This window comes from Chiloscyllium plagiosum, unplaced genomic scaffold (assembly GCF_037043375.1).
Source record: "Chiloscyllium plagiosum isolate Xiang-an unplaced genomic scaffold, Cpla_swu_hap1 HiC_scaffold_15, whole genome shotgun sequence".
Classification (NCBI taxonomy): Eukaryota; Metazoa; Chordata; class Chondrichthyes; order Orectolobiformes; family Hemiscylliidae; genus Chiloscyllium; species Chiloscyllium plagiosum.
This window is the reverse complement of record NW_028270153.1, coordinates 58,742,833-58,761,422: the sequence shown is the minus strand read 5'-3', so window position 1 is coordinate 58,761,422 and position 18,590 is coordinate 58,742,833. Positions and strand designations below refer to the sequence as shown.

General features: G+C 42.7%; 1 protein-coding gene across 1 annotated transcript in view; it reads right to left on the bottom strand.

Moving 5' to 3' along the window:
• Positions 1-9,669: 9,669 nt before the first annotated feature.
• The window catches only part of LOC122559946 (uncharacterized), a 58,909-nt gene continuing 49,988 nt past the window's right edge, over positions 9,670-18,590 (bottom strand). The window contains exons 3-6 of the mRNA XM_087994620.1: positions 12,521-12,664; positions 12,299-12,401; positions 10,410-10,546; positions 9,670-10,084 (exon numbers count right to left, since the gene is read on the bottom strand). Of these exons, the coding sequence (XP_087850746.1) occupies positions 10,035-10,084; positions 10,410-10,546; positions 12,299-12,401; positions 12,521-12,664 (434 nt within the window). The 3' untranslated portion in view covers positions 9,670-10,034. The remainder of the gene's footprint in view (positions 10,085-10,409; positions 10,547-12,298; positions 12,402-12,520; positions 12,665-18,590) is intronic.

The following is an 18,590-nucleotide window of genomic DNA, read 5'->3' as shown; positions in this document are numbered from 1 at the left end:
AGATGTTGTGAAACTTGAAAGGGTTCAGAAAAGATTTATAAGGATGTTGCCAGGGTTGGAGGATTTGAGCGACAGGGAGAGGCTGAACAAGCTGAGGCTGTTTGACTTGGAGCATCAGAAGCTGAGGGGTGACCTTATAGATGTTTACAAAATTATGAGGGTGTATGGATAGGATAAATAGACAAAGTCTTTTCCCTGGGGTTGGGGAGTCTAGAACTAGAGGGCATAGGTTTAGGGAGGGGAAAGATATAAAAGAGAACAAAGGGGCAACTTTTTCACACAGAGGATGGTACACATATGGAATGAGCTGCCAGAGGAAGTGGTGGAGGCTGGTACAATTGCAACATTTAAAAGGCATTTGGATGAGTATATGAATAGGAAGGGTTTGGAGGGATATGGGCTGAGTGCTGTCAGGTGGGACTAGATTGGGTTGGGCTATCTGGTCGGCATGGACAGGTTGGACCGAAGGGTCTGTTTCCATGCTGTACATCTCTATGATTCTATGACTCTATCTCTTAAATACCAAGTAGGTGAACAGGCACTGGTAAAAACTATAGACAAAATCTCTGTAGGTCCCAATGGGATTCTCCATGTCTACTACCTTTCCAGGGCGTACTGCTTACCAGGACAAAGGATCCCATGCCCACAATATGTAGGATCAATATGGTATACAAAATCCATTGCAACAATTGCAACAAGTACTACATCAGACAAGCAGGAAGAAAACTAGCCACTTGACTTCAAGAACACCAACTGGCAACTAACTGACATGACCCACTCTCTCTCATCTCTGTACACACAGACCAAGAGGGACATCAAGTCAACTCTGACAAAGTAACCATTCTGGGACAAGCCAACCAGAAACAAGTAAGGGAGTTGTTGGAAGCCAAATTTTCTACCAAAAAAGCCATCAACAAACAGGTAGAGATAGACCCTGTGTACAAACTGCTGCAGAAAAGACCCCAACATGGCACGCACCCCAACAGACTGGACCACGTAAAAACCAAGTGGGACAGAACAACAGCGATTCACAGGAGTCGCACTGATGATGTTACTCAGCATCATAATGAAACGTCTGCACGATAACCCAGCAGCTCATAGGCTAACCAATTATCTCAGCTTTACATCATGCATAGAATGAGTATAGGTAACCTATTTGCACACACAGGACTAACTATGTTATAGCAAAGGATTAGTGTGAAAGCACATGCATGTTATCAGGTCTGTTGCACAATCAGCTACAAGTTGTCCTTGAAGTAAGGGGTTATATCTGACATATATATATCTTATATCCTCCTGTGTCTGGTATCCCTCATGTTCTAATGACTATTTTCAAGGCTCCGAGGTTAATTGAATAATCAATTTTTTTAGTTAGCTGTGAGCAATACCATGACTAATCCTTGGCCATCTCATAGACACATTTGATCATAAACTCGTGGAATCATATAGTATGGAAGCATGTTGATGAGGTATCCTAAACTGAACTTAGCCCATTTGGCAGCATTTGGCCCATATCCCTCCAAACCCTCCCAATTCCTATATCCATCCAAGTAATGTAATTGTAACGATCTCTATCACTTCCTCCAGTAGCTCATTCCATACATGCACCACTCTCTGTGTGGAAAAAGTTGCCCCTCAGGTCTCTTTTATTTCTTTCCCCTTTTAATGCTATACCCTCAAATATTGGACTTCCCTACCCTGGGAACCATACCTTGGTTATTCTCCTTATCTATGAACTTCATCATTTTACAAACCTGTATATTATCAACCCCCTACCTCCAATGATCCAGTGAAAAATGTACCAGCCTATTCAGCCTCCCCCTCTCGCTCAAACCCTCCAGTACCAGCCACATCCCAGTAAATCTTTTCTGTGCCCTTTCCAATTTCACAACAATATTCCTGTAGCAGGGCAACTAAAACTATATGCAATATTCTGAAACTGGCCTCACTAATGTTTTGTATGGCTGCAACATGGCTTCCCAACTCTTATACTCGATGCTCTGACCAATGAAGACAAGCGTGCCAAACGGCTTCTTCACCACTCTGTCTACATCTGGTGCTACGTTCAAAGAACAATGCACCTGCACCCTGAGATCTCTCAGTTTGTCACTTCCATTATCTATATAAGTCCTGCCCTGGTTGGCTTACGAAAATGAAACACCTCACATTTATCTACATTAAACTCAACCTGCTCTCCTCAGCCCTTTGGCCCATCTGATCAAGATCACATTGCACTCTCAGATACCATTCATCACTGTGCACTATACCACCAATTTTGGGGTCATCTGCAAACTTACGTACCTTCCCTCTTATGTTATAATAGTGTATAATTGAGCAAAAATCCCTGTCATCTAAAATACTGAACAACACCGTGAACCTTTCTAATATCTAAAATACTGGACAAAAGCCTCAGTTCAGGGTACAACAAATATACACAGAGCCAGAATGACTTTGTCTGGGATTATTGTTCAACCTGGAATTCCAACACAGAGGAACCTCGATTATCTGAATATTAATTATCTGAATATCAGATTATCCAAAGAGGATCTCAAGGTCCTGATAGAAACATTACGTCAAAGAGGTGTTTCAGGTATAATGATTAAAAATGAACTCACCCCACTGAAATGCTACCGAGAACTGTCCTGGACAGTCCAGGCACCGTCTCTAAATGACTGACCTCCAGCCCTCTCTCTCTCCACCAAGACTTTCCCTGGAGTTCTACAGAGGGGTGAACCCTAAACCCCCCTTCCCCAGGTAATCTCTCCAACATTGTCCTGTACAGAGCAGAGGTGGAACCTGTCAAAACATTGAGTGTGTGTGTGTGTCTGTCTGTCTGTGTGTGCTATTTGGAGATGTACAGTCCAGCTGCCCTATGGAGGGCGCGGACAAGGATCGGACTGTGGGTGGGGGTGTGGGGTTGGGTCAGGCAGGGGGCAAGGTGGGAGCAGACGTTGTTGGGGGCGGGTAGGGAGGGCGGGGTGGGTGCAGGCAGGGGCGGGGTGGGACAGGGTTGGGGTGGGGCACAGGGTTGGGGTTGGGCGGGTTGGGGGCAGGCAGGCGGTGGGGATGGGGTAGGGATGGATGGGATTGGGGGCAGGCAGGCAGTAGGGGTGGGGTGAGAGCAAACAGGGGACGGGGTATCGCGTGTTGTGCTGCTGCCTAATCTCCTGAACGGGAGCAGACTTCACAGAGAACTCCGAGCCACAGAGGAAATCAATTACCCGAATAATCAATTATCCGAACAAAATAGTGTCTGCCCATCTCATTTGGATAATGGAGGTTCCTCTGTATACACCTGCACTCCAAGAGAATAACAACCAAAGCTAACACTCTAGACTTTACACCTTGGGCTACCCAACTCAAGAACTGATACAGATACCAATCATTCACCTTTAATCAATATTCATTCACAGAGTTATCAGACATTTAACGTTAGTCAGAACCCATTGACACCTACTCTTAACTATCAAGAAGCCAATTGACCTCAAAGGGAACACCAGAAACACAATGACAACACAGATTTGAGAGGAGATGGCAGAGCACGCAGTCTGTATAACTGCCAGGCCCAATTTCTCCAGAGAGAGCCTTTTCAACACCAAGCTTCTGCTGAAACAGTTTCCTCACAGGATCCAGCCTCAACAAGTAGCTTCGTAACCAAGAACCACAGAGGCTGAACAGAGGCACTGAATCAGGAAGACAAACCAAGAGTATCATCCAACAAAGGGCATCTGAGAGAGGGAAGCCAACCAAGTGCTATCTGAATAAAAGCTTCCAGACACAGGCTTTTCCAAACCAAGAGAAGCATAGAGTCAGAGAGATGTACAGCAAGAACCTCAGCATCTGGACACACTTTAAACCTGTCTTTTCCTCAGTGGTGAGCTGAAACTCCCAAGACCCCAAAGGATCTAACCTAGCTTGCAGTGAGGGGAAGGTGGGTGGTGACAGTGCAAGGAATCTGAAGGGTAGGAAGTCTGATTAAAGTTTCTGTGATTAAAATTGGTGTTTAGTTCAAATAGTGTTTAACCTGTGTTTAATTTAATACTGTATTTAGTTACAGTCCTCTGTAAATTTGATTGTATCAATTTCACTGTTTATTACATTTGCCTTTATTTCTTGCATTATACTTAACTTTTATATTTAATAAACACAGGTATTCTTTTGCATTGAAACACCTGTTTACTGCCATTCTCATATCACATTCCTAAATAAGTCCAGAAATCTAAGGGATGATTCAAATCACCTAGAAATCAGCAAAATACTGATTGCAAACCAGAATCCTACAATACAGGTCATTCAGATAAATGCCGCAAAGTAGTGGAGCCATCACCGATCCCTGTGGCACACCGCTGGTCACAGGCCTCCAGTCCAAATAACAACTCTGTCTCTCACTGTCAAGCTAATTTTATGTCCAGTTGGCAAGTGCTCCCTGGATTCCATGTGATCAAACCTTATTAACCAGCCTACCTTGCGGAACCTTGTCAAAGGCCTCGCTAAAGTCCATGTCTACTGCTTGCCTTCATCTACCTGCTTGGTCAACTCTTGCAGAAACTCAGTCAAGTTAGTGACTGTTTTCCAGGCATCAAGCCATGCTTACTATCTCTAATCAGTCCTTGCCTTTCCAAATGCATGTAACTCCTGTCTCTCAGAAACCCCTCCAACAACTCACCCACCATTGATGTTAGGCTCACTGGTCAGTTGTTCCGTGGCTTTTCTTTTCAGCACTTTTTAAAGAATGGCATAATATTATCAACTCTCCAGTTTTCAGGCACCTCATGGCTGTTGATGACACAAATATCTCACCAAGAGGCTCTGCAATCTCTTCCCTAGCTACCGACAATGTTTCGGGATACACCTGAACACACCTCCCAGGGATTTTTCTACTTTTATACATTTTAAGACATCCAGCTCCACCTCTTCTGTAATATGGACTGTTCTCATGAAGTTTTTAAAATAACACTTTGTTTCCTTGTGAGTTCATCCACAGTTTGCAGCTCACAACTGAATGCCATTAAATATTTTTCTGCAAGCTATTTTATTATAGTTTTTTAAAAACATTTTTGTCTTTCCACAAATGACCACATGCCACTTGCCTTTCAAATAAATTGTTCACTATGAAATAAACCTTCTGTGACTCATGTATGAAAGCATCCAGATCTCACTGTACCAACAAATTCTACACACTCTCTGCATTCAAATTTGTATTCTTTCTGCCAAAGTAGACAAATTTCCACTACTTACCCCATCTGCCAAGTTTTCTTTTGCTCAATCATTTGACTTTGCATGTATACTTCTGCACCCTTTATACTCCTCAAGGGATTCACTTGATCCCAGTTATACCAAGAGACACCAGAGTGACTAAAAATGATACGCTGGAGACACTGAACAAAATATTAAAAGTGAAGGTTATAGTCTTGGATTCAGTTTCAAGAAATCAACATATGCCAGTTACGAGATGTACAGTTATCTAAATCCAGTCCTAAGTATTGATTAGGATTATGTTGTCCTCACAATTTACTCCCCTTCCTGTCAGCTATCAGCAAATCATAGAAGTCCAACAGTGCAAATGAAGGCCATTTGGCCCATCAAGTCTGCAATAAATCTTCAAAGAACCTTCAAACGCTGCATTTATCCTGGCTACTCCATCTGGCCTACATATTCCGGGGCACTATGGACAACTTAGTATAACCAATCCATCCCAACCTGCATATCTTTGGGATGTAGCCGGAAGCCAGAGCACTGAGTAGAAACCCGTGCAGACATGGGGAGAATGTGCAATCTCTGGGCTAGGATCAGTATCTTGACCAATTATGGAACAAAAATTATTTTTAGGATTTTAATATAAAAGAGAAAGGTATCATATTAGGGAGATTTAGAAATCTAGAAAGTTAATTAGGCAGCAAAAGTATTTCAGCAATTCACAATGGTTTTATTATAAACCTGTAGATTAGCACAAGCACCAGTTTGCTCCTTTCCCTACTGGACGCTTTCCCCGTCTGGAGGCAACCTCCACAGTCGATCCCTCCTTCACCTCACCCCACCTACACCCCTCCCAAACTGGGGCAGAACACTTTTTTTTGTTGAAAAAAAAATGCTGACCTACTGAAGTTGCGACATCACAAAGGGAAAATTCAAAGTAATATCAGAATATCATTGCGGGTAGAAATAATGCACCTGAGCCCTTGAGGGGCCCACTGATATTAGATTCCCTACAATGTGGAAACAGGCCTGTCGGCCCAACAAGTCCACTCCGACCCTTCGAAGAGTAACCCACCCAGACCCATTTTCCTCTGACTAACGTACCGAACCTATGGGCAATTTAGCATTGCCAATTCACCTGACCTTCACATCTTTGGACTGTGGGAGGAAACCGGAGAACCCAGAGGAAACCCACACAGACACGGGGAGAATGTGCAAACTGCACATCTTGAAATGTAGACTCTGAATGTTCCCTCTTCAGGTAAACCCAGGAATGGATGTAATCGTGAAAGACAGGCAAGCAAACTGGGATTACAATCTCCTCCAAGGGCAGTTGTTTGTGTCTAATAATGGCTACTTTAGCAAGATCCACAACAGGCACACATGGAGCTCCTTCAATCTGTCTGCCAGCCCACGTTGTACTGGGTCCTCGAAGATCAGGAGTGTGCAGGTGAAGTACAAACAAAAGAACAGTAATGATCTTCTCAAATAACAAAAAAGGGGGTGCAATCCCCCACGACCTCAGTATGCATGATTGGCAGACAGAATCCAACTCTTACGTATTTGCAATTAATATGTTCTGACATGATATTCCACTTGTCCAGAACAAGACAAATTTGAATTCAGGTTTTAAGACTGAGAGGTATGAATATGTGCCACAGGAGTCCCAGAACCCAACTCTTTTTTCTTATATCCTACATCAAATGCAGAACATAGAACATAGAACAGTATTGTACAGTATAGGCCCTTCAGCCCTAAATGTTGTGCTTGCCTTTTATCTTACTCAAAGATCAGACTAACCTACTTAACCTTCATTGTACTAACTTCCATATGCTCATCTAAGAGTTGTTTAAAAGACCCTGATGTATCTGACTCTATTAGCACTGCCAGCAGTGCATTCCACGTACCCACCACTCTCTGAGTAAAGAAACTACCTCTGACATTTCCCCTAAACCTTCCTCTAATTTCCTTAAAATTATGCCCCCTCGTGATAGACATTCCCCTCATGGGAAAAGTCTCTGGCTATCCTCTCTATCTATGTCTCTCAACATTAGCCGATTGAAACAACAAAACCAGTAACAAGAAAAGCTCATCAAGGCCTAAAACTCAACTCTTTTTAATCAACCAGTCCAGTCACATTATTACACATGTCTGCGGTAGTTGGGACTTCAACTCTCATCTCTGGGTCAGGGTTAGGGAGATTATCACAAGTGCTCAGCTCTTAATGTTGTGAATTAACCCATTTATAAATGTTACGTCAGAACTTTGGAGCAGGTGGCAATGAATCTGGTCTCCTGGCTCAGAGATAGGGACACTACCCCCATGCCACAGCACCTGTTCTCTTTTATAAATGAGCATCAAATCATCCATATTTTATTAAGTAAAAAAACACGAAATGACCCATGTCGTTAGTTAAAATGTCAAGTTACAAGCACTTCACACCAATGACAGCATAATGACAACACTAGGGAGGGGTAGGTCAAGAGAAAGGAGCTAAATCAATACAAAATTAGAATGGAAAATAATGCACCCCTCCACCCTGCTCTCTAAATGCCTTGAGAGTGTTGATGGACACCGTTTGCTCCCTCCATAATGACACCCAGGTGCTAACGTATCCATGGAAAAGGCACAGGCAATTGGGAACTATGACCACCTCCACAGCCCACTAGCTGGACGTATAGATGGCAACTTTGGCTTTTCAGGAGCAGGCCCACAAAGAAATCCTCTGACTTGAAGAACCCAGCTCGTTCTTTTAGTCACCTATTTGACATAGTAGACAATTAACAAGTCAGAGGAAATACAACAGCAACAAAAAAGGGGAGAGTAGAAAGAGAGGGAGGAAATTAAATTAACATTGACTTAGTGCAGGAAATAATGCACTCCGAACCCCTGGTTTGGAACCAACCTCTCTCTAAATAGCTCAAATGTATTGGTGGATACCATGTGCTTTTTTTTATTGACATTGAACACAAAGTTAGCTGCAGGAACTATGATCTTTACGGTGTACTTCTGTCTGCACCTATTGATGTCTACTTTGGCCATGCCCAGGAGAGGCCCACAGAGAGGTTTGCCAACTTGAAGAACTCAGCATTTTTTTATATATCCAGAAGAGCTTTCATGCACAACTGCAGGTTTTGCTTTCCAGACCACCAAATCACCCATATATACCTGTTATACCATCTTTGATACTAGTGTTTCCAAATAATAAGCAACATACATTCACAGCCTGTTAAAGACAATGGTGAGTAATCAGCCTCCATAAAAGCAGAGTACTTAAATACAAATTACATGAATATCACATTCTCAAAGCTGCCATAAAGTTGAATGGGGATGAAAGTAGTGAGGGAGACAAATCTGCTGCCAAGTGATATATACATATGTGTTAAGTTCATGAGAAACATTGTAGAAGATGAAGCATAGTTTGGGGAAAAGTGAGATGTTCCACTTTGAATTTAGGTAGATCCAAACTTTGCAAAGCGAGGCTGGAATTTATGTTGTGGAACCAACCAGAGACAAACCTATTTTAGATCATTGTGCCAAGGTTAATTAGTAATTTCATGCCTTAAAATTCCTGGAAAAAATTGGCTTGCAATGCAATTGAATTCTACTTTATGTTATTTTCATTTCAGTATTGCCAATATTTAATTGAATGGCAGAGTAGATTTGAGGGGCTATATTCTCTATTCCTCCACCTAGGTTTTATATTTTTGCACTCGTTAATTAACAAACACATTGCGGATAAAAGCCAAGTTTCTGCGAATTTGGAATTAGATTTATGTTTAGAGACATCATATAATTATCATGATTTATGTATCATTATAATTTTTGTTCCATGATTTCCTAGGTGTGTGTCATGCTTTAGATTGTGAGGCAATTGCTGACTTGTCATGGCCAATAACATTAAACGGAATTGTACAATAATTTATTGAGCTTTCACCAATAGCAGCTTGTTGTGCTACAGACTGAGCTATGATTCAGTTTGAAGCACTCTTCTCTGTGAATGCAAAGATGTGGTCTCCAGCCTGACACGAGGACCTACTGACAAAAGGCTAGTACCTGAGGGAATGTTGACTTACAGACACTTTGTCATTTGGATGATAGCCACCATCTGTGGATCCTGGAACATTATTTAAAAAGAAGGGCAAGGCAGGCCAATATTTATTCCTCACATCATCACAGAAACAGATTATCTAGTTATGTAAAGTTTGCTGCATGTATGTTGGTGACTATGTTTCCTTCATGAAACACTGACTACTGTTTAAAAATAATTCACTGGCTATAACACCTGTTGAGTGATCCTGTGGTTGTGAAAGGTGTGTCATATAAATGTAGATGGTTCTGATGCCAAGATATAAACCTGTTTTGACGGATGTAATTGAACATTGTCACCTGCTGAAAACAGCGAATAAAAATCCAGAGAATCTACGTAATTCACCAAATGAAATGCAACAGCAATTTATTGGAAAAGATGACATTAACTTTATTAGGAAAGAGTTTTGACTAAATTGTGAAGGGTTCTATGCTGGCGGCGAAATCATTAAGAGTTTTAAACACCGGATGTTGCTTCTTCTTCACTAAAAGAGAACTTTAACAGTTAAGAATCTAAATGCTTCATGTGTAGCATCAGTCCTCTCTAACAGATCTTGAATTCTTTGCAATTATCATGTATATTTCAGTTGTCTGATCAGTTTACTTCAGAAGGGCAACAACACACAATTCATTAAATTGTTAAATCATTTATGCTTGGCGATTTTGGAAGCAGAAGACAATACGATCAATCGATTTTGTATCGGAGAAGTGCATGATGTTTCTTAAAGAAATGAGACAGTAATAAAGTACTAAGGAATGTTGGTCATTTCCTGGACATTCTCTATCACCTTCATCCATTCTTTAAAAGGGAAGATGATATTTGATTGAAAAGATACATATTTTAAATACTCAATAGTAAGTGTGGTGCCAGAAAAACACGGCAGGCCAGGCATCATCCGAGGAACAGGAGAATCGACGTTTTGGGCATAAGCCCTTCTTCAGGGCTTATGCCCAAAACGTCGATTCTCCTGCTCCTCGGATGCTGCCTGGCCTGCTGTGTTTTTCCAGCAACACATTTTTCAATTCTGGTCTCCAGCATCTGCAGTCCTCACTTTCTCCATACTCAATAGTAAGCCAACATCATATCATTAATGAGTTTAACTCATTTTATTATTTGTACATACCATTCAAGTGAAGTTTGCCATCATTGTTCTTGTCCAAGTCCCTCATGAGTTCATCATTTTCCTCATCTGTAACAAGCATCCCAGCAGAATGCATGATGTTCATCAGCTCAATAAAGTCAATGAATCCATCAGCATTCCTGGAAATAGCAAGAAAAGTATGAATATCCCCAATCCAGAAATGTTATCTGCCTTATCAAAATAGAAGTTGCGAGATAAGAAAATATTAGTTTCCATCTAATTTCACTTTCTTCCAGCCTGGAAATTTACATTATATAATCGAATCATAATAATCATTTTCATCACTGGTGTACAACAGATCTACATATGATGCATGAACATCTCAGGAAAGAACATCAGAACCCTTGGTCCAAAATCAGCTGTTTCATCCAAGCATGCTACTCTTCCCACACAATGTCTCAAATTACTCATGGCCTGAATTGGATAGTGGGCCCTGTACTCTGAAAGCAATTAAAAATAATCTGTCAGTGTAATCCCCTTTTTCTTTCAATCCTATCCAGTTCCCCTTTAATTGCAATTATAATCTTTAATCACACTCTTTGTTGTTCCACATTTTTGGCCATGGAAGTTTTTCCGTCTGTCTTCTATTTCTGGTCTCTAGTTATGTTCTCCATAACTTCCTACATGGATTTGGGCATTGCTGACAAGGACAGCATTGTTGCCTATGGCTAATTGGTCTTTAATGGAGTTGCTTGTTTAGCCATTTCAGAGTGTAGTCATCAGATGCATTTCCATTGTCTGGTATCACATCTAGGCCAGCTAGGTAAGAATGGCACAAAATCCTCTTTGAAGGACACTCGTGAACCTCATAGGGTTTCACAACAATCAATGACAATTGTCACAATCGTCACTGACATTAGTTTTATGTTCCAGATTTACGATTTGAATTTTCTATTTCACCAGCTGAGTGGATGAGAATTGAATCTTTGTCCTTGGGACATTAGTGTGAGCCATTGGCTAGCTAGTCCAGTGACATTTCCACTGTTGCCCCATCTCCCCCATTGTAAACATGCTGTCTGTCTACTCTATGAAAACCCTTATTAATTTTATAGACCACTATGGATCACCCCTTAGTCTTCTTTAGTGAAGAGAAATTGACTCCACTGTTAATCCTTTCCTGATGTACATACCCAAGAATTTCTGCGATCTTTCTTCTTCTTAATCTTCAAACCACCATTTCTAGTGCCTCTATAAATTGTGCCTTTTTTATAAATTGATGAAAGATAATACATGTGACAGACAATGTGGATGAACCACGGTTCAATACGTGTTTAGCAATTACTAGTTCTGCCAGAAATTTTTCTAGTGCCAAATATTTCTATATTTTTAGCCACTTCTGTTCTGGACAAATTATAGTGGACTGGAAACACAAAATCTATTCTTCCCTCTCTGCGGATGATACTAAACCTACTGAAAGTTTCTATTATTATTTGTATAATAGATATACTTCATTGTTAAAATAGTCTAATTACATTAATTTAAAGTAAAGTCACCAAAGTCTCAGCACATCATAGGGCTACATTCTCATTGGAGAGAGATGACTGGGAGTGAGTTTAGTTGTGGGTCACCATGCCTAATTGGACAGTTGAGAAGGAGAGTCTGTCAGATGGTTTGGAATGAAACCCACACGTTGGTGTTAACTTTGCATTGCAAACTAGCTATCCAAGCAAATGAGCTAGCTGACCCACTAGCACCCCCACCCCCACCCCCCACCCCCCAAATTAGGTTCAAATAGGTCTGGTTTTCATCTGTTGTGCTGATCTTTGACCAAGTTATTTTATTTCACAATGTGTACAACAGAGAAACTACTGCATCAAAATGGAATTCATGCACATTATATTTCCAGCAGCATAGTTAAAGGTCAAACTCACTTATCAAATTTGCGGAATGTTTCTGCCAACTCTTTTTTCACCCAATTTTTAATCTGCCTCACCATCATCGCCAAGAATTCTTTAAAGTCAATGGTGCCACTTCCTGAGTTAAGAGCACAATGGAATGTAAGATCTGTCTATTGTTAACCATTAACATTTGAGAACGAAATGACATTTGAAAAAAGTGTAATTATTAAGTATGATAGAGGAATGCTTTCTTACCATCTTCATCCACTTTCTCAATGATGGCATTCAACTCTTCTCTGATGGGGTTCGGACTCAGGATGTTCATCATTTGACACAACTTCTTGGTATTGATGTCACCACTACTATCAGTATCAAACATCTCAAACATAGCCTTAATCTCTATGATAACAAATTTCAGTAATTACCATCATGTTATTATTTGTTTCCATCTGTTGCAGACAATTCTCAGCATTTAGTCAGTCAATACATGTACACTGTCACATAGGCATCTACATGCAGATTAAGTAAGGACAGTGCTGGTTTGGTGTTACACAGTTCATAGTAATTAATCACAGATACAGCCATTCAGTCCAATGCTCAATCCCAATGTATTAATTCTAAAACAGTGTTAGTGTGCACAGTTCTGATCTGAAATTTGGCTACCTGTGGGAAACCCAAGAAATCAATCATAAGTGAAAGTGGAGTAAACTATTGTGAACTAATGAGAGAAGATTGATTTAGAATTAGATTTTATTATCACATCTACTCAAGGACAAAATGACAGGACTAACGTGAAAATTGAATAAAGTCACCACGGAAGGCATCACCTGAAGGAAAAACATTCCTAATAATGGAAGGAAAAAGTGAAGACTCCAAATGCTGCAAAGTCAGAATTGATAAAACGTGGAGCTGGAAAATGCACAACAGGCCAAGCAGCATCAGAGGAGCAGGACTTATGATGAAGGGTTCGACGAAATGTCGACTCTCCTACTTCTCTGATGCTGCTCGACCTGCTGTGCTTTTCCCAACTCCATATCTTATCAAACTCGGAATAAGAAAATGTGGGTACAAAGCAAGAAGAGAAACAGCTAAAAAGTTAAGCACTACTTTTGTGAATTAAGTAGATGCGTAATGTAATAAAGCAATAGTCCTTCTTAATTGATAAGAAAGTAGAAGGGTGACTTTACCTGACATACTTATCCTGGTTGCTCCTGGAGGGTTCATTGAAGAAATAACACCACACAATAAGCACAAAGTGGAGTCTCCTGTACATTGGGAAGAACAAACACACAGGCTAGTGGAACATTTTGCTGAACACTTCAGCGCAGCTCACCAGAATGTCCCTGAGCTTTTAGTGACCTGTCATTTTAATGTCCCACCCTGCTGTCAGGCTGGCATCGACTTGGCCTGTTGCCCTGTTCCAAAGAAGCTCAAGGGAACAAACAGTGCTTTTTCTTGTACTCTAGTATTTTATAATCTACTGGAGCTGAAAATGTGTTGCTGGAAAAGCGCAGCAGGTCAGGCAGCATCCAGGGAACAGGAGAATCGACGTTTCGGGCATAAGCCCTTCTTCAGGAATGAGGAAAGTTTGTCCAGCAGGCTAAGATAAAAGGTAGGGAGGAGGGACTTGGGGGAGGGGCGTCAGAAATGTGATAGGTGGAAAGAGGTCAAGGTGAGGGTGATAGGTCAGACAGGGGTGGGGGTGGAGAGGTCGGGAAGAAAATTGCAGGTTAGGAAGGCGGTGCTGAATTCGATGGATTAGACTGAGACAAGGTGGGGGGAGGGGAAATGAGGAAACTGGTGAAATCCGAGTTCATCCCTTGTGGTTGGAGGGTTCCTAGGCGGAAGATGAGGCGCTCTTCCTCCAACCGTCGTTTTGTTGTGGTCTGGCGATGGAGGAGTCCAAAGACCTGCATATCCTTGGTGGAGTAGGAGGGGGAATTGAAATGTTGAGCCACAGGGTAGTTGGGTTGGTTGGTCCGGGTGTCCCAGAGGTGTTCTCTGAAACGCTCCGCAAGTAGCCCCCTCCCACTCCACCAAGGATATGCAGGTCTTTGGACTCCTCCATCGCCAGACCACAACAAAACGACGGTTGGAGGAAGAGCGCCTCATCTTCCGCCTAGGAACCCTCCAACCACAAGGGATGAACTCGGATTTCACCAGTTTCCTCATTTCCCCTCCCCCCACCTTGTCTCAGTCTAATCCATCGAATTCAGCACCGCCTTCCTAACCTGCAATCTTCTTCCCGACCTCTCTGCCCCCACCCCAGTCTGATCTATCACCCTCACCTTGACCTCTTTCCACCTATCACATTTCTGACGCCCCTCCCCCAAGTCCCTCCTCCCTACCTTTTATCTTAGCCTGCTGGACAAACTTTCCTCATTCCTGAAGAAGGGCTTATGCCCGAAACGTCGATTCTCCTGTTCCCTGGATGCTGCCTGACCTGCTGCGCTTTTCCAGCAACACATTTTCAGCTCTGATCTCCAGCATCTGCAGACCTCACTTTCTCCTATAATCTACTGGAATCAATCAATACATTTCACACTGCCCTCTGCTTTGTTTCCTTTTATTTGTTTTTTTTTATTTTTGTGTTAGCCAACAGCACACTGCTCTTGGCACATTTCAGTTCCTTTATTTATTTTTTGCCCCATCTCAATTTCATTTGCTCCCCGAAGACTGATTTTCTGTTATCAATCTCCTCGTCTTCGATTATATCATGGATCTTGCTTTTGTCCAAAAGAGGGCAGAGTGGAGAATACAGTCAATGCGATCAAAAGAAGTACACATGAATGAATCTTTCACCTGGAAAGGGTGTGAAGGACTTTGAACAGTGAGGAAGGAGGAGATAAAAGGGTAGGTGTTACCCGTGCAGTATTTGTTGGAAAGGAATCCTGGGAATGGAATGAATTGTTGGGTGTGAATGAGGTAGGACTATTTCTTCTGAATGTTGAAATTCCAGCCAAATTTCACATTGTAAATGCTCCTTGGTGCTGGCAAGTCAACAAACATCCTCCTGCACTGCTTGAACAAGGCAGCTGTGTAAACACTGCTTGCAATGAGTTTCAGTACTATGCTTCTAAAAGTGCAGCAATTCCTTCCTCAGTTCTTTGCTGTGAAATTGTCCTTTTTTCCAATACAGTGTCAAGATTAGATTGGTGCTGAAAATCCATAGCAGGTCAGGCAGCATTCAAGGAGCAGGAAAATTGATGTATTGGGGAAAAGCCCTTCAACAGGAATGAGGCTGGGAGCCTTGGGGGTGGAAAGATATATGGGAGGGGTGTGGATCTGGGGAGAAGGTACCTGAGAATGCAATAGGTGGATGGAGGTGGGGGTAAAGGTGATAGGTTGGAGAGGAGGTTGGAGTGGATAGGTGGGAAGGAGGATTGAAAGGTGGGACAGGTCAAGAGGACGGTACTGAGCTGGAATGTTGGCACTGGGGTAAGATGGGGGAAGGGTGAAGTCTATATTGATGCCGAGGGGTTGAAATGTCCCGAGGTGGAAGGTGAGGTGTTCTTCCTCCAAGCATTGGGTGGCAAGAGAGTGGTCGTGGAGGAGGCCCAGGAGTTCATGTCCTCGGCAGAGTGGGAGGGGGAGTTGAAATGTTTGGCCATGGGGCAGGGGGGTTGATTGGTGCAGGTGTCCCGGAGATGTTCTCTGGAGTGCTCTGTATGTCGGCAGATGATGCGATTTATGTGGCAGTTGGTGGATGGAAGTTGAGGACCGAGGGGTTCTGTCCTTGTTGCAGTTGGAGGGGTGAGCACATTTCGGCCTAAATGGCATCATCTGCCGACAATTTTGCCACCTACAGATGGACTCCACCACCAGGGATATATTTCCCTTCCCACGCTATCCGCTTTCTGAAAAGAGCATTCCCTCCATGACTACCTCGTCAAGTACACCCCCCGCCAACAACCCACCCTCCCATCCCTACAACTTCCCCTGCAAAACCTGCACCCACACCAACCCCCTCACCTCTATCCAAGGAGCCTTCCACATTCATCAAAGTTTCTCCTGCATTTCCACCAATGTCATTTACTGTATCCGTTGCTCCCGATGCGGTCTCCTGTACATTGAGGAGACCGGATGCCTTCTCGTAATGTGTTTCAGAGAACATCTCCGGACCACCCACACCAACCAACCCCACTGTCCCATGGCCAGACATTTCAACTCCCCCATCCCACTCTGCCAAGTATATGCAGGTCCTGGGCTTCCTCCACCCCCACTCCCTCGCCACCTGATCCCTCAAAGACAAACGCCTCGTCTTCTGCCTCGGGACCCTTCAACCTCATGGCATCAATGTAGATTTCACCAGAGTCCTCATTTCCCCTCCCTCCACCTTGCCTCAGTTCCAACCTTCCAGCTCAGCACCATCTTCATGACCTGTCTCACCTGCCAATCTTCCTTCCCACCTATCCGCTCCACACTTCTCCCGAACTATCACCTTACTCCCACCTCCATCCACTTATTGCACAGTCAGTTACCTTTCCCCCTGCCCCACCACCCTCCCATTTATTTCTTTACCTCCAAGGCTCCCAGCCTCATTCCTGATGAAGGGCTTTTGCCTGAAACATCGATTTTCCTGCTCCTCGGATACTGGCTGACCTGCTGTGCTTTTCCAGCAGCACTCTAATCTTGACTCTAATTTCCAGCATCTGCAGCATCCACTGCCGCCTTTTCCAAATTCAGTCCGCAATCAAAAATAAAGTAAAATAAATGATCAAGTCTTACAACTTGGGAACAGAGATTAGCAGCAGAAGCCCTGATGAACAAAGACCTGCAACTGAGGGAGTTCAGATAACATCAGACAGAGGGGAAGATGAGCTTCAGAGAAACATGCTCTTGGTCAAGGGGAGGCCAGAGGAGCACAGAGGCAAACTATGGGGAGAAAATGATGATAATTATACCACGATTGAGTCAGTTCTTTAAATGACTGTTCCAGTGCAGTTACAGACTACAGCAATCAAGGAAGATGGTTGTGGACATTTGTACACTGATGCAGAATGACTTAATGCCTCACAGATTCCACAGCAGTACCCCTTACTCCAGACTCTAAGCCCACTATTACTCTGAAGGTTTAGGTCACCACATCATTCCAGGCATCAAATAGCAGCTCATAGTTGGTAGCTCATTACACCATCAGGCAGGATACAGAGGTCGACTATGGAGGTTGAGGTAGGTGGGGTAAGATGGGTCGGTTAGATACAGTGGACATGAGAATTTGTAGCCTATGATGTAATCCTGTAGATTCAGGGAGTGGTTGATTGTACCTTCTTTGTCATCCAGTCACCAAGAATCCAGTGTGTAGGATTTTAAAACAGAGAAGGCACTCATTAAAAACCCAACTGTCAGCACAAGAAATGCTTCTTGGAACGCTCAAGCTTCCATCATCCGATCAGATTTCTCCACCTCTCCAGGCCAACACCCTAATTCTGTGATAGACTGCTTCTAGATAAGGATTTTCCTCCAAGGAGGTTGTTCTTCAGAACTGTTCAACACCTAGATAAAGATGTAGACAGGTGCTACCAACCAGAGTTACCTACAATTAATGTCTGATTGGCATTGATCAAACCTTTCACATTTTGAAGATACTTTTATTGAAATTCATTCACAGGATATGGTCATTACTGGCTGGGTCATTATTTATTGTCCATGCCTAGTTGCCCTTGAGAAGGTCTTGAGCCACTGCAGTCCATTTGGTGCCTTTCAGTCCTGAGTTCCAGGATTTTGGCCCAATGGCACTGAGGGGATGGAGATATATTTCCAGGTCAGGATGGTGAGTAGCCTGGAGGGGAATGTGCAGTTGACGGTGTTCCCAATTTCTTGCTGCCCTTGTCCTCCTATGTGGTCGTGGTCATTGTCATGGATTTAGAAGGCTCTATCTGTTGCAGCGAAACCCCCTAACCAGGAACAAAGGCTCAGGAGGCAGCAAGATTCAGACACATGGTACTTTTATTCAATTAAGCACGAGATTGTGCAGGGGGAGAGCCAGTGATCACCCCCTAATCTGGACTCAATGTGAGGACTCAGTGATCCCTTTAATCTTTGATTCATATCAGAAGAGAGATCAAAGATGTTTTGATTTAATGAGTAGAACATAGTATTTTTATACATGCTGTGTAACATTAATCATATATCACATGTCACTGTGCCCTCCCCTTTGTTCTGTACATCCAATCCTGTGAAACCCATAGTCAATGATGGACACTTTGATTGAAGCCTCAGGTTCCCCATGATCTTTTGATGTTTAACAGACATTGTTATCACTAGGCCTTGGGACCTTTCAATACATGCTATTAATTCACATTCCAAAGTTACTGGCTATACA